This window comes from Typopeltis vanoorti, chromosome 8, assembly GCF_054136105.1.
Source record: "Typopeltis vanoorti isolate ZY-2024b chromosome 8, IOZ_Tvanoo_1.0, whole genome shotgun sequence".
In the NCBI taxonomy this organism is placed as follows: Eukaryota; Metazoa; Arthropoda; class Arachnida; order Uropygi; family Thelyphonidae; genus Typopeltis; species Typopeltis vanoorti.
Genome location: NC_143556.1, coordinates 114,368,242 through 114,385,307, shown reverse-complemented (window position 1 = coordinate 114,385,307; position 17,066 = coordinate 114,368,242). Strand labels below are relative to the sequence as shown.

General features: G+C 35.8%; 1 protein-coding gene across 1 annotated transcript in view; it reads right to left on the bottom strand.

The window, feature by feature from the left end:
* LOC150104294 (uncharacterized) overlaps positions 1-17,066 on the bottom strand; it is a 636,238-nt gene that overhangs the window by 28,298 nt on the left and 590,874 nt on the right. Inside the window, exons 49-51 of the mRNA XM_090396452.1 lie at positions 14,170-14,328; positions 13,689-13,988; positions 3,822-4,023 (exon numbers count right to left, since the gene is read on the bottom strand). Coding sequence (XP_090252578.1) covers positions 3,822-4,023; positions 13,689-13,988; positions 14,170-14,328 — 661 coding nt within the window. The remainder of the gene's footprint in view (positions 1-3,821; positions 4,024-13,688; positions 13,989-14,169; positions 14,329-17,066) is intronic.

Genomic DNA, 17,066 nt, shown 5'->3' with positions numbered 1-17,066 from the left:
ATATGATTACTTTCTATACCGTACTGTCATATGATTTAGTAGTACAGTGTTATCTTCTACATGGAGAGATTTGGCAATGCAGACAGAATGAATGATGCAATCTGCAATTTCGTGCTACAGAGAAATTTACGCAAAAAATAAAACGCAAACTGTGCAGACCAGGTTGGAAGTAATGCACAAATTTTTAAAGAAGCAGACTCCTGCTGTCACCTCACCCAGATGATGAGATTAGACCAATCATGAGTGTATAGTAGCTTTGAAGCACTATACACTCATGCTTTATTATTTATTACTGTACAGTACTATACAGTAATTTTATTATGAACAAAGAGTAAAATCAGTTAAAAATATATATATATAAAAAAATGAACCCAGATAGCATTCAAGAATGTCAATTGTTAATATAGTGAATTCCGATAGATTGCAGGAATGAAACTGTAGTAAATTGAGAACTTACTGTATATAATTTATAAACAATAACGATCATCTTCACTATTTTAGGGATTCAATCCAGATAACCCAAGAAACTTAGATTTCCCTTTTCATTTAAATCCACTTGTCATCCTCTAAATGTCATAGAAGTAGCAGAACTTTATTATTATTATTATTATCTGACTTCCATGGAGTCAAAAGATTCGTTGCAGGAGGTCCACACTCTCATGCAAAAAAGATCATAAAACTGTGCCTTAAAATTCAATTCAGGCAGGCAATGTATTCCACTGTGCAACCACAGAATTTGCTCTTCATATTTCTTATATGCTCCTTACACAGTTTCCAAAAATGGCCTCTTTTTTTACCCTTCCTCTACTGTATTAAAATTTTCTCCTATATTAATCCAATAACAATTCCTCACCAACTCATGTCTCAATCATATCCCTTCTCCTTCTTCTATTCACAAAGTTATGCAAGGTGCATTCCCTTGGTCTATCCTCCAAATTGCACATTCCACAGATCTTACACAAACTTAATGAACCTTATCTTGAACTCTCCAAGATATATATCCTCATCCCTTCAAAAACCAAGCAACCAAATGTGCACAACACAGTCCATATGCATACTGATCAAGTGCCTACAAGGAAGACATAACTGTTTTGCTTCTGAATGTCGAGGTCCTCCTCATCACTGCTATAATCCATCGTGATGTTCTCACAATTTTAGCAATGTAACCAACTAAACTTCACATCTCTGTCCACCATTACTCCCAGATCTCTCATCACTTTCACCTCTTTCAAAAATTCCCTGTATGCTCTGCATTCCTAGACATAAGATCATATATCGAAGTTTTGAATTAAACTCATCATTATATGATATTGGCAAACATTTGGAGTCAAAAATTTAAACAAAAATGCCTAAAATAAAGTGCAAAATAACTATCAACCAAGTTAGAAAATTTCTTCATTGCAAGATACACATACAAGGCAATAATATCAGAAATGCACTGATTTAAAAACAGAAACCATACATGAATTAAACAGGAGTGAAGAGAAATGGGAAAATATGAAACAAATATTGACAATAGCAGCAACAGAAAGCTTAGGAATAAAGAGTAAATAGAATGTAAAAAGATGACTACAAAACTGGGACAAAGGAATAAAAAAGAGTTATGAGGACCTGCTAAATACTAAATAGATTAAGCATGAAATCTGCAGGCACACAAGATTAATAATGGTAATATTCAGTTGCATAAAGACTACAAAGAGCAGAGCTGGAAGGTGACTCAGTACAGGCAGCATATATGCAGGTTTTGCGGAAATTAGCAAATCAAGCTAAGAAAAATTGTAGAATTTTTTTGATATATGGCAAGTAGAAGGGAAAAAATTATGATAAGATGATGGTAGAGAGCCACCGTAGCACGTAGCGGGGAATTTGAGCTGTGCTGAAGAAAGCGCTTTTTAATCGGTCAACAGTCCGTTTTTCTAGTGCTAAGTGTTTTCTGGAATACGAGTATCCTTCAGTAGTTGTTTTTTTTGAAGTTAGTTGTCGCAATATTGTGTATTTTGGTTACCGAGAAGACGGGGTCGGAATCGATTGCATAACGGTGGAAGACAAGACGAAGGATAAGTTTTCATTAAATAATGAAAACTTATCTTTCGTCTTGTCTTCTTGTTATTTCATTTCATTTATTTATATCTAGTGTACTTAAATGTTCTGTTTGTAATTGTTTGTGCTTGTTCTTATAGTTACTCCCTAATACTTATTTAGCATTTTTTTTTTTACACTAATTAGCGACACTATTTTGAATAATGACAGCAGTTAAAATTGCAAATGGCGTATCGGCAAGCCCCCCCCCCCATTTAAGGACTCCGTTTTGTGAGGTAGCATGCAGGACTTGCGGAATGTATGCGTCACGGCGGTTGTATATGTGGCAGGAGAGAGAAGGGGGAAAATGTATATGTGCAAAATGCAGGCAATGGGAGGAACTTGGTGATTTAGAAATGACCATAACTGACCTCGTCGAGTCAGAGATTATCCATGTAGAGAGATGACTGGTATGATAGAGGGCGAGAGAAGTATGAATAAAATAAGAGTGGGGAGTATGAAAAGGTTGAATGATTCTGAAGTTTTAGAAGATGGTCTTGGCAAGAGGTTTTGTTATTGCCTGAATGTAATATTCAGGGAAAAGAAGTAACTATAGTATTCAAAACTAAATAGAAGGCTAATTTTCTTGAATGGCAGACAATACCAAGTAGAGTGATGAGGGCAAATATCAGAATGGGGAACTGGACAATGACACTAATTTGTGTCTATGGTCCCACAGAAGGTTCTACTAAGGTAGAAGTCGAGGAATATTTTGAGGCTTTAGAGAAAGCAACTGACACAATGAAAAAAGAAAAGTTGGTTCTTGTTGGACATCTAAATAGCAGAGTAGGAAATGACTGTCAGACATACAAAAATATTTTGGGAAAATTTGGAGAAAAGAGCAAAGCTAATCACAATACAAATTGTTATTAGCAATGGAATAACTAAGAAGTTATATTCTTGGTTTAATCCTTATCCAAGTGTAAGCAAACAAGTTTGCACCTGAACTATTTTCAGGACTGGGTCAACTCATATAAAGAAGCTAATGGCATCACATCACTTGCCTTAGTATTCCATAGTGCAAAGCACATCTCCTTGCAGACATGTATAATGCTATGCATTATGGGAAGGGTTGCTACCCAGACTGGTTCGACCTTTATTGAGGTCTCATCAGTGGGAGCCAGACCCAGAGGTCTGGCTCCCACTGATGAGACCTATAGGCTGATGACACCTATAGGCTCATCAGTTAATCAGAGACTATTAGTATGGATTTGGCTATTTGAAGTCCATGGCTGACCTCTTAACCTAAATCGCTCACCACTGGGCACATGCCATAGAGAGGTTCAGAAAAATGAGCTGTCACTCTTGACATTTTCAGAGCTTTTGATTGCATCAAGGCCTGCTAAGCAAAGTGCCATTCTCTGTAACTTGTAACTGCAAAGTGTTATTCACTGGATATCATGGTGAATGGCTACTTCCATTCGAGCATCGCCACCAATGCAGGAATGCCTCGGGGCTCTGTTTTATCACCTGCTCTCTTTCTCCTGTATATAAATAGCCTATTCTTAATCATGACTATTTGGTAACCCTAAAATGTATAATATGCATACTATTTAAGAAGTGAACATATCTGATTTACTGTAAAATTTTGTATAGCAATGAAATTTAGAAATAAAACATTATATAACTCAATCAAAGATTGGAAAATTATTTGTATATATTTATAAACAATATCAAGAAAATGAGATGAAACAAATTATTAAAATGCTTATACATAACAAGTAAACAAAATGGCTACTTGCCTCACACAAATCATCCAAACTAGTAATACCATAATGATTATAATGATTACAGCTCCAGCAATTCCTCCAGCAACATAAACAAAATCTGATTTTTCGGTACATCTATCTCCATAAAAGTTAGCTGGGCAGGAACATTTTGGCTTATTGGTTTCTTGATTAACTTCACATACACCAGCATTTTCACAATAGTTATCACATACATCTATGAAAAGAATAAAACACTACAGTAACACAGTAAACTAGGAATTCTCCTGATGCAGCTTTTAGCTGTTACTTCCAAGTAAAATTTCAGTCATCACTTAACAGTAAGAATGTATATTAATATGCAACATTATTCTGATGTAGTGCATGTCATAACTTTATAATTAATAAGTTCTGTAATTTGGAAGAAATTATTATACATCAAACTTACTCGATTCTCTGCATCCACCTTGATGGGGTTATACCTCCATGCGATCCTGTAAGCTCTACTAACAATGACTCTCAAACCAGACAGATCAAAAGGGAGGGGGTAGGAGACGAGCCAATTTGGTCCAACAGGTTGAAGGCTGAGCATAGAGTCTGACAATAGCATCTTGTAAAAGATCTAGTGGTCAGGAAACAAGTATCAAGTAATCTTCACTGAAGAGACTTAAAACAAATATCTACCAAGCCTAGAGATAATGGATTCTGAATAGAATCATGGAATGTGAGAAATTTGTATAGAGCAGGAACATTTTAGGAACTTGCCCATAAATTATAGATATAACATGGGTCAATCAACAACAACCATGGGGTCAATGCCCATAGGTGTCTGATGCAATCTTGATATGATTCTTCCATTGCATTCTATTTTATGCAAGATGACTCATTTATATAGTTTCTGAATCATTTTCTGTTTGGTCTTCCTCTTTTGTTCTTTCCTTCAATCATCCCAAACAGCAGTGTTTTTACTTTCCTTCTTTACTTTCATTCATTCTACATATATCACAAATAGATGTAGTTTCCTTTTGATTATTTTCTGGATCAGGTTTTCTTTTGGTTGTATTTGTCTACAGATTTCCTCATCGTTCACGTTCTGGATCCAGCTTATTCTGAAGATCTTTCTATAGCCCTTCCTCTCAAATGCTAATATCCTCCTTTCAGATTCTCTCAGGAGTACCCAGACCTCACATCCATATAGCATGCTGCTGAAGATACAGGTTTCCACAATATGCAGTTTAGTGTGTATCTTTATAGTTTGGCTCATCCATATTTTGTTCATAGCTTTTAAGATAGCTATTGCTCTGGCCATTCAATTTTTTACCTCTAAGTCATGTGGCATCCAAGATATGTGAAGTGTTCCACATTTTCCAATTGAAATCCTTCTATTGTAACTTTGTAAATTTTTAAAAATTGACATTTAGTCCATATCTTTTTCCTTGTGCGTATAGTGTTTGCAGTGTCCATTCCAGCCTTGCTGCATCTTCTTCAACCAGGACAATGTCATCTGCAAAGCAGAGGCAATGTATTCTCGTGCCATTTATTGAAATGCCACCACATTCTTCTTTAATCTTATCTACTTTTCTTTCCAGATGTGTGATGAAGATGACTGGTGATATTGGGTCCCCTTGTCTCGTGCAGTGACTAGTGGCAAACAAATCTGTAGTCACACCTGCTATCCTGACTGTTGCTTGTGCTTGGCTGTTTACATCTTTCAACAGGTGGATCAATTTATTGTTCCACACCATAGGAATCCAAGACTGCCCATGTTATATTTATTATTATTATTACATAACACCTCGAGGGAGGGCACCTACTCTACAGCTCTGAATCTCCACCACTCTCAACTACCTTCATCATCTACACCAGTGCCATCCACCGCTATTTTCACAGACATCAATGTCCACGGCAGGATTCGAACCCACAGCCTTTTGGCTGGAGAGCAGATACACTAACTACTCGGCCAGGCTGGCAATTTTGGTCCATATTATCAAAGGCTTTTTGTAAGTCCACAAAATAGCAGTATATCTTTTTGTTCTTTTTTTGAGCTTAGTGCGAGTATTTGTTGCACTATACGTCAATCTTTTGAAGCTTGCTCCACAGGAAAATGTGCCTCCATATGTCCCTTCAGGTGTTCTGTAAGTATTTTTCATCAACACTTTGCCAAGACTCATTGGTGCATTCTAAAGCACCGCCTTTCTTATGAAGAACAACCAAGACCGATTTTTTTCCACTCTTCAGGGCATATCCTGATCTCCATATTTCATTACATAGCTTATGCATTTCTTTTACAACCAATTCTCCCCTATTTTAGCATCTCACCTATTACATTGTCATTTCCAGAACTCTTGTTGTTTTTGAGATGTTTTATAGCAGGGGGTCTTCAACCTTTCAGACAGTGTAGGCCGCATTTCAATGAAGCCCGCAGGCCATTAAGCTATGCTGCGGTATTTAGAATTGTAAGATGCTTTCCAGATTCACAAGGAACACTGTGCATTTGATACTTTACATAAAATCCTATAAAAATAAACAAACTCAGCTTTAAGAGTGTAGGTAGGAGTCGGGTTCATGATAAGTAAATACAATTGATACTTGAAAAAAGATAATTTAATGAAGAAAACATTCATTTTTTACAACGTCAATGGGCAACTTGGCAATCTTTTTCCTTGATCAGCTTGTCAATATTGGCATCCATGTTGGAAGTTGCTATGTGCAGAGTATTCTCGAGATGTTGGTCCATAATTTGAGTTCTTGTCTTGGACTTCACATGCTTCATTCTGGAGAAGAACTGCTCACATAAGTATGTGCTCCCTAACAAAGCACACATCTTCAAAGCATGCCGGCGAAGATTACGGAATGCATCCTCAGAAATGTAAGCAAGGGCACATTGAATAATTTTTCTCTCAAAGAAGAGTTGTTTTGGAGTTCAAGCAGCTCCATTTGTACTGAGCCTGGCAACAGGCAGCATTGACACTGAATGGCATTGAAAATAAATTTAAAGAAGACTGTTGGTTACGAAAATCACTAAATCTCTCTTCCAACTCACTTCACAACACAGCTAATTTTGTAGCATATTCATCAAGAGACAAACAGTTGGACTCAGTGAGAAGCTGAAAATGAGTTAAGTCTTTTTTTGCGAGTTGTGGCTACAAAAGCTTTGATGTAATCAAACAGAGTGTGCACCAGTTGATCTTTGGATTGTAGCTGCGTATTTAGGTCATTCATATGCGACAAGATGTCGGTCACAAAGGCAAAGTCTGTCATCCACTTTGGATCGTTAAATTCCGCAATCGGATTCCCCTTGGTTTGCATGAACTGCTGTCTTTCGCTCCTTAAGTCAAAGACTCTTTTAAAAACCTTCCCTCTGCTCAACCAATGCACATCGCCATGATCCACTTTGCACTCGAGTCAAAACCTATTGGAATTGACAATGATTTAATCCTCTTGCCCTAATAATGTTGACGACAGTCGCAATAACTTTCATGACATTCTCAAATCCAATATTTTTTGTACACAAATTCTCCTGGTGGATTAAACAGTGATGATGGATGAAATCTTTTCCTTCTAGTTCAGATTCTTTCTGTAGCAGCGCAACAAACCTTTCATTCTTTCCCACCATAACAGGGGCACCATCAGTTACCACACCCTCGAGATTGTTTAAGCTGAGGTCGAAACGCTGGAGCATTTTCTTGGCGGCTTCAGGAATATCAGTGCCTTTCATCGTTCCCTTTATAGGTACGAGCGCTAGCAGTTCTTCTGTCACATTAAATTGTTGATCAATGCCACGGACAAAGATAACCAGTTGTGCTGTATCCTTCACATCTGTGCTCTCATCTAAAGCAAGTGGATATGACGTAAATTCGTACGATCATTTTTTTAAAGTTCTTTCAATGTCATTGACAAGTTCTTCAACACATCGTGCTACAGTTACCCCAGACAAACTCGGTTTTTTAAATACTTCCTTATTATTTGGACACAGAATATCCCCAGCAGCAATGAGACACTCTTTCACAAACTCTCCCCCCAAGAAGGCTTTTGATTTTTTAGCAATTTTTTCAGCTATTACATAACTTACTTGATGCAAGCTTCGCTCTCTTCCCTCTACCTTTTAAACGTATCCTGCTGGCATTTTAAATCAATTTGGAGACAGTTCACTTTATTCACACGAAGCTGCCCTTGAAGGTGATCGAAATTGGATGCATGCTTTGTCTCATAGTGTCGTTTTATATTATATTTTTTTGATACTGACACTGACTCACGACAAATTAAACACACTGGCTTATTGTCAATTGGCACAAAAAAGTACAAATCGGTCTACTTTTCATTAAAAACCGGACAAGAATCACTTAATTTACGCTTTTTACTTGTAGATGCCATAGTGATGGAAGGCAAACCCAAAATGGCTGTGTAACTGTTATTATCCACTGAATATGTCTCACACTAATGAAAAAAATCTGGCAATATAAAACCACAATAGGCTATGGCTGACACAACGAACCTGATGGACTTGCACATGAATATCACACTGTCCACGACTGACTGTGGATGAGATCCTCTTGTTATTTATATGAAAATAACAAAGTATGGAGAACCTTCAAGATGTATCTGGAAGGCACTAGACAGCACACTCGAACAAACTACTGCTTCAGCCATCTACCTGCGATGTTAGTACTAGTACTTAAGTATCGCTTGGTGCAGGTAGATGGCTGAAGAAGCATGTCTATTTAATATTTATTTTTATAGGATTTTATGTAAAGTATCAAATGCACAGCATTCCTTGTGAACCTGGAAAGCATCTTACAATTCTAAATAGCGCAGTATAGCTTACTGGCCTGCGAGCTTCATCATTGAAATTAATTTTTTTATTTAATCGCATTTTAATGTTAAGTAGTTATTTTTTCAAAATGGCCGGCAGGCCATGCATTTAAGACACCTGTTTTATAGCCTTACTCACTTTATTGCCAAGATGTCATTTTCAAAGATCTCTGCAGGTGGAGAGATTGCTTTTAGTTCTTTGATTACTTCTGTTGCAGTATTATTTAGTTGATTTTTATATAATTTGCTGCTATATCTTGTTCATCTGTGTATGATTTTGGCCTTGTTCATTCATATTTGACAGTTACTGATCTTGTTTGCCACCTCCTATCGACATTTCTTATAAGTTTATAGACCTCTCTAGTTTTGTGTTCTCCACAGTACTGTTCAATGTCTTTGCATTGGTCCTCCAGCCATTTAGCTTTATCAGATCTTGCTGCTTTCCATACTTCATTGCATTTTTGATGGCATAACTCATCTGCTGCCTCTGAATTATCTCTTTTAAGTTTCAGTTCTCTTTTCTCTTGTGCCAATTTCAGGGTTTCCTGAGTTAACCATTTCTTGTTGATCTCTCTTTCAGAAATTACTTCCTCTACTGCTTTTTTTTAGTACTGTAGTCAGTTGTTCTGCTTTTGTATTCATATTCTGTTTTTCACTTTGGGTCTTAAGCTTAGTTTCCAGTATGTCTTGATATGCTGTTCTTAACCTGTCTTCATTTAGTCTTGAGACATCTCTAGCTTTTTGGAACTTTTCTTTGTACTTCTGTTTCAGTTTTAGTCTTATACTCAATCACAATAACATGGATAGGAGAAGGTAATTGGAAGAAAGACAACCTTTTACTACTTATGGTGGGAATAACACAGATAAACACGAACTTGGAACAAGTTTCATTATCAGCAAAAAATTATGGTCATCTGTAATTGAAATTGATGCTTTTAATGCAAGAATAAGCAAGATAAGATTACAGACAAAATTTTGCTTTTAATCTTATCTTGTACATGCACCCACAGAAGCTGTAGAAGAAATAATAAAACGTGATTCTATGAAAACTGGAACTAATCCTTAAAAAATTCACAGAAGGATATATACAATAATTATCCTTTTAGGAGATTTCATTGCAAAAACTGGGAAGTAAAAAATATATAAAAAATTATTGGAAGCCAAAGCTTTCATGAAGAAACAAATATTAATTTCTGAATGGCTGAATCTAGAAATGTAATATTTAATGTAGCCACATGTACATGAGGAAAAACATACAGACATGGAAATCCCTGATGACTATGCATTTAATTCAACAGACCACATCATAATCAATAAAAAAACCTAGGTATTACATCTAGAATATTCAGAACTACAGAGAAGTTGAGTGTGATAGTGATCATTTTTAAAATGGTGCTATTCATCATCATCAATCATCAATTTCCTGATATGTATCCCCAAGGGATACATATCAAGAAAGTGTGAAAAAGAAAGTTGAGCAGCTTTTACAAGTAAATTGCAGACTCAACTATACAAACATTATTGAAAAAAAAATTAAACAAATTGAAAACAAGAACCTAACCTTGGAGTGTCAGTGGCAAACTCTGAAGAAGACATTGATTGATTCAGCTAGGGAGGTATGTGGTGAAGTTGTCTGCAAGGATAGAAAAATAAGAACACCATGGTGGAGGATACAAGCAGTTAAAGAATCAGTCCAGACAAATAGCAAACATTTTTCAGCATGAATCAATTAAGACACAGTATTAACAAACTTGATATAACATAGGAGAAAATTAATATATGAGAGTGATTCAAAATGAATGTTGAAAAATCATTTCAATAAGAATGAAAATATTAACATCTAGAATCATCAAGATCAGTATAAAAGTAGCAGCAAAAAATTAAAAAAAAAAAAAAAAAAAACTTAGCTTAATGAAGAATATGAACTGCTCATAAAGAAAACAAAACTGACTGGCTTAATAACCCATCTGACATGTAATGAAAGAAGACATACAGTTATTTTTGTGTAAATTCAGCTTTCTAGTCAATTACTTAGCAGAAAGTGTGTACACACACACACACACACACACACACACACACACACACACACACACACACACACACACACACACACACACACACACACACACACGTGATGTAAGAAGGCAATAGAAATAAATGAAAAATACATCCCATTAAAGGATTGAAAATGTAGATTATTTAATAAGAAATGCAATCGACCAACCTTTGCCAGCAAAGGTTGGTCGATTGCAATTCCTCTACTGCTAATGGCTCACGCAATAATTTAAGCAAGTTTGAGTGTGGTTAGTAGTTGGAAGGGTACCAATCGTTCGATGCTGTTGGCGCACTCTCCCTCTACAAGTCTTTGGACTTCCTGGAGGTGTCATATAATAATAAGTTCTCTTTGTCAGAAATTTATTATACCTAACTTGTGAATATTAGACAATATTTTAAATTTAATTTTAATACTCTCTAGGCAAAGAAGGCTATTACTAGAATAAAAAAAAAACAGTGAAAACAAATGTGCATGTTCAATGCTTGCTATACATTTCTAGCTGATTAAGCTGGTACATTTTTCTCTGTGGAGTAGTATAAAAGTAAACTGAATAGAAAGAAAGAGTAGTTATGTAGTGGAATTTAAATTAACTGACCAACTACATCTGTGCTGCAAAGTAGTCACATTTCAGTTGTACTGGAATTTATATTACACAGAACTATTTTCATTCAATTGCTTGACAAAGGCTTCCACCAAGACTGCATTGGAATTATAAATAAGGCTATGAAGTGAGTGCATTATGTCAGCTGACTGCATATCTGAAAAATGTATTGTTCTAATGAAATGGGGAAAAAAAAAAGACAAAACATGACTCCTCTCAGGAACACAGTCAAAAAATAACTCCTTCAATACAGCTGTAAACTCATTTGGAAGATTCACTACCAAAAGCAAAGTGTTAATTTTTTTTTTATATGAACAGCATCAGAACAACACCAAAGTAGTTCAAGGAGCACATGGAAACATCTAAGACTCTTCAAAGGGCAAGACAACAATGCATGTGGAATGAAGAGCACTCATGTAACACATTTGTCATATATACTTTGCATAGCTTTAGTTATAATCAGCCATATAGGGAAAAGCTGATGTATGTAAGAACAGATAAGTCACTTGCAAAAATGAGACTTCCTCTTTAGACTACCAGGTGAGCAAAAAACTTCACTTACTTCTTTGAAGAGATGCAACAGGAGGTTATTTTCAAGATAAGGCATGAGAGGTAAGATGACCAATTCATTTAATAGAGTGCTCTGCAAAGACATGACAGTAAAGGCCTGACTCAATCCTCAGTTTGAGGATGATGTTATGGTGTTTAGCTTCACAATTTTATAATTTTTTCCAGTCTGACTTATATAATCCTTGATGCAGGAATGGCTGATTTTATAGGCCTTCCAAGAATATTTCCAGAAAGAAATACTATGATTTGGAGACTGTAAAAGGCTCTGAATTGTCTGAATAGTTTAAAGGAGACTATGTCTCACTAAAGTATGGTAAGGAAATATAGTTATTATATTCAAGGACTGGGATGACACTTAGTGATTTCTCTGTAAAGAACCTTTACAGAAAAAAATTGATTATGATAAGAAGAAAACTCTTTTTCTTCTTATCATAATCTCCTAAGATATGGATAACTGTTCTTTGATATAGTAATAAAGCTGAACTTCTGTCAATAATGGACTAAACCAGCATGAAGCTATTGACAAGTATGAATGAACTTTGTATAAACATAGTGATATGACATCTAAAAAAGGGAAGTTTATTGTTCCTCTGTATTTGGTTGAATTTTATTTTGTGATGGAAACCATTTAGAAAATTCAACAAAATCATTTTCTGATCATCTCATCCAGTGTGTGTGTGTTGCAAAAACATGTGATCTGTATAATGTTACCAGTTTCTCTTATTACAAGCTTGTAATAAGAGAACAACATTTGCTCTTCCTTCTATAAAGAAGGAAGAGCAAATGTTGTGGCCTTGCAGGATGATCTGAGTAGACTATGTGAGTAGGCAAATGAGTGGAGCTATTAGTTTAACGTTGCAAAGTGCAAGGTCTTGAAATTTGGCAGGCAAGGTTGAGATGCAGAGTATACAATTAATGGAGAAATTCTGAAGGAGGTGGAGGAAATGAGAGATCTGAGAATGATGGTGGAAAGAGACTTAAAGTTTAGGGATCACATTGCTAAAACTGTAAGACATCACAGTGGATTATAGCAAAATGAGGAGGAGATTGACTTGCAAAAGCAAAGGTTATGGTTTCCTTGTATAAGGCTTTGACATATGGACTACTGTACACAGATGTAGTTGCCTTGTTTTTAGTGGGATGTATTAGAGAGGATCCAGAGAAGATTTACTAAGTCAGTCAATGTCAGGTGTAAGGATTGTCAGATATGAGGAGAGATTGAGGGAATGTGACTTGTGAATAGAAGAAAAAGAGGGGATACGATTGAGACATACAAGTTGATGAGGGGCTGTTACCTGATTAATATGGAGGAGATTTTTCACAGAGTAGAGGGAAGAAGGATAGAGCTGGAAGGCATCCCTGGAAGCTGTATAATGAGGATGAGAGTAGGGGAATGAGAAACAGGTTCTTTGCATGGAGAGTGGTTGGTGAGCAGAATGCAATGCTGGCACACATGCATGGCACACTTCATGTTAAAAGTATGGGGATTGTGGAAACTGTGAATTGATTCGATGATATTTTTTTGCATGAGAGAGTATAGACCTGCAATGAGTTCTAAGACTCCATGGAGATCAGATGTTAATAATAAGGCTGCTTCTTCAAATTTCTTCATGCACAAGTATGACAATGGAGTTAAAAAGTAAGAGGAACAAAGGCAGTGCATAAATAGTTCTAAAATAGTCATTGGAAAGAAATCTAATATAAGAAATGACTTTCTCTACTGTAACATTTGTTTACAGTGAAGTAAACTGGTTTTAATATTCCTAATGAGGAAGTTCCTGCAATCTTACTGTTTTGTGATCTATCTTCATGTTAATTTCCTTCAAAATTTAGATATAAATGTATGGCCTACAAAAATACTTACATAAACATTGACTAGTACTGTTATGAAATCTATATTTCGGTTGACATTCACAAGCAAATGAATCAGTATCTTCATGATAGATACAGAAGGCATTGGCATGGCATACTCTCATTTGCCCATTAACTAAGCATGGGTTTGAACACTCTTCTAAGGAAAGAGCACCTATGCCATCTGTTGTTGTATCCTGAGGACATTTCTGGCATTGAAGTACTCTGTCTTGTTTATCTTGATAAGTACTTTTGGGACATGGCACACATTCTTCTGTAGCAGAGTCCACATGCTGGCCAGGTTGACAGATGTCTACAAATAAGTGAACAGTTTGTGAAAGGGAATTTATAGCTTCAACATACAATTATGAAAGTACTATAATTACACATTAACAAACAAATGGTTTAATGTTATTTATTATTATATAGTCAAGTATAGTGTTGCTGAAGATAATTTATTTATGAATATATATAATTTTGATATATAATCATACCTAATGCACAATCTATTTCTTCTGTGGCTGCTACTCCACGGGTTGTTTTTCCAGCTGTACATTGTTGACATGCTGGCATGCCACGTGTTCTAAATGATCCCCTGGAACATGGTACACAGGTTCCACTGTCTGAGAGCTCATAGCCAGATGCACATTCAGCTATTAACATAATAAACTGAGCTTTACTAATTAATTTTAAAATCTCTGGAACACACTCTCTCTCTCTCTCTCTCTCTCTCTCTCTATATATATATATATATATTACGATAACCACATATCTGCACATCATATGATATACAGTAACTCGTGTGATATCTAACTAATCCTAATATTTTCATTATGGATAATTTTGTAGAGCGAGAACAAGGTTTGTTCTCACTCCACTAGAATGTTTAAGCACACAAGGTATGCGAAATGAAGTGCACTGTCATAAAAAAAAAAACTATGCATAGGATCTACAGTCAGTCAATGAGAGAAAGAGAGAGAGACTCATTTATATTGGATGAAGAGCATAGAAAACTTTGGAATATTCTGGAGTTGGTGTGCAGATAGTAACTACCATACAGTGCAAATAAAGATGCAATTCTGCTAAAGTAAATAGCACATTAAAAAAAAAAAAAAGGTCAACTGGCAGATTAAACTTTGAAATGGTGCAAAACATTATACTTTTTTTTTTTTTGAATGTAAATGAAAATTTTAATGTCTTTCACTAGAGCTCCAACAATGCTTTCTATGATGGGATGTATGATGAATATACTCCTATAAATGTAGGTTTCCAATAAGCTGAACAAAAGTACAAAGTTGTAGTGATGTGCAACTGGTAAATTTTTTTTTTCTTCTCAATATAGTGAGGTTATATTCTGTGTGATCAATCATTTTTGGATACACATGCAATATATAAGTTATTTGCATGCATATTAAATTTAGTGCAATGCATTAGCAAGCCTCGACTGATGGAGTGGAAGGATGTTGTTGAAAACAGAAGAATTTGATCAACAAGGGAAGAATTGCAATAGCAGAATTTGGGTGAGGAAGTACATTTGAAGCTATCTAGTATTAAGACATGACAACATGACAAAAGTATAGTATAGAAAGTTTTTTTCACTTGGTTACAAAGTAAATTACACTTCACATTAAATTATATTATTGTTTAATCCTTCACAACCATATAGGATATGGTTGTGAATGTGGTATCAACACTGCCACCTGTTGGTGAGAGTGATCATGAGGTACTGGCATGGAAGGCAATCAAACCGGAAAAGGTTGTTTTCAAGAAGGTATTTGATGTATTCAAGAAGAAATGATAAGATAGTATCTGACACAAGCAATGCATAACTGCATATCAAGAGTTAAGCAAATTAATAAAGTAGGAATGAGATGGATGAACAGGAAATCAAGCAACCAGTGTGGGAAAATAAGTTATGAAGGAGGTACAAGAGCAGCTGCATGAGGAATATAAACTTCTGGCCAGAAAGAAAAGATAAACATGATAAAGAAAGAGGTGCAACATGAAAGGAGATTTGGCCAGTCAGGCCAAAGATACTTCAGGCAATTCTGCTACATGGCAAGCAAGAGGATGAATAATTATGGAAGGGTGATAATAGTGAATAATTATGGTAGCAGTGTGACCACTGCATGGAAAATAGTGCAACTATTTAATGAGGGTATATGCACTATCATATAGCATGTGATATATACACTATCAGTGTATATATCACATGCTAGGATAAGTGATACATTGCAACATGTAGAAGGGAGGCAGATATTAGGGGAATAAGAGGTGAAAGCCAGAGGTATAGCAAAAGTATGTAAGTTCTTTTCACTTAAACTCTGATATTCTAGGTCTAGCTACTCACTGATGAGACCTCAAAAAAGGTTGAAACCGGTCTGGGTAGTGACCTCTCCTCATAATGTAAAACAGTACTACATCTCCTAAGAGCTGTGTGTTTTTACATTATGAGAAAATATCAAGAACAGTGAGGGATCTTGCTCCACCTTTGCAATGAGTTGCTGTGGTGTGGCACTACCAAGTGGTCACTTACGCTTGGATACGCTGACAGTTCGTCGGCATGAAATGTTCAGATCATAGTTTTCGATCTTAGTTTCTCTTACTGGCTGAAAAACAATAAGGGATTTTTATCCCCTTAACTGATCAATCTCGCCAGAAAAAAATAGCCGTTTGGCTTTTCATCTTAGTTATACCATGTTATAATATAATATAGTGACACACCTTTCTGGCAATCATATAGCAAAAGTATGCAAGTTCTTTTCACTTAAACTCTGATATTCTAGGTCTAGCTACTCACTGATGAGACCTCAAAAAAGGTTGAAACCGGTCTGGGTAGTGACCTCTCCTCATAATGTAAAACAGTACTACAAGCCAGAGGTATATCAGGTGTTGATTGGATTAGATATCAGATTACATGAATGACCCATCACTGTATTTTTAAGGGAGATGAAAGAGTTAGCTATGCCCTTGAACTGGTTGTTTAGGGAAAGTTTCTAAGGAGTGGAAACAAGACAAAATAGTACTTCTCCATAAGCATTGTTCTAAGACAGAAGTTTCCAGTTTTAGACTGGTCTGGTCAAAGTATTGGGAAATCGGTTAGGAATAGAACACAGGATTGGGTTGATGGACATAGGATTCTCTATGATGGTTAGCATGGGTTTGTGAAGGCCAGGTCTTGTTTTAGCAATTGGCTTACATTTTATGATCAAGTGATAAATGTGTTGGATAAGTGAGATTCATATACAGTGATATTCTTTAACTTTGAAAAGGCATTTGATAGATTACCACAAGGGAGATTAGTGTATAAGCTGTAGAAGATGGGATTGGAAAACAGTCATTATGTGCAGATCATTGTAAATTGTAATTTGCTAGACAAGCTTCAGTAAAC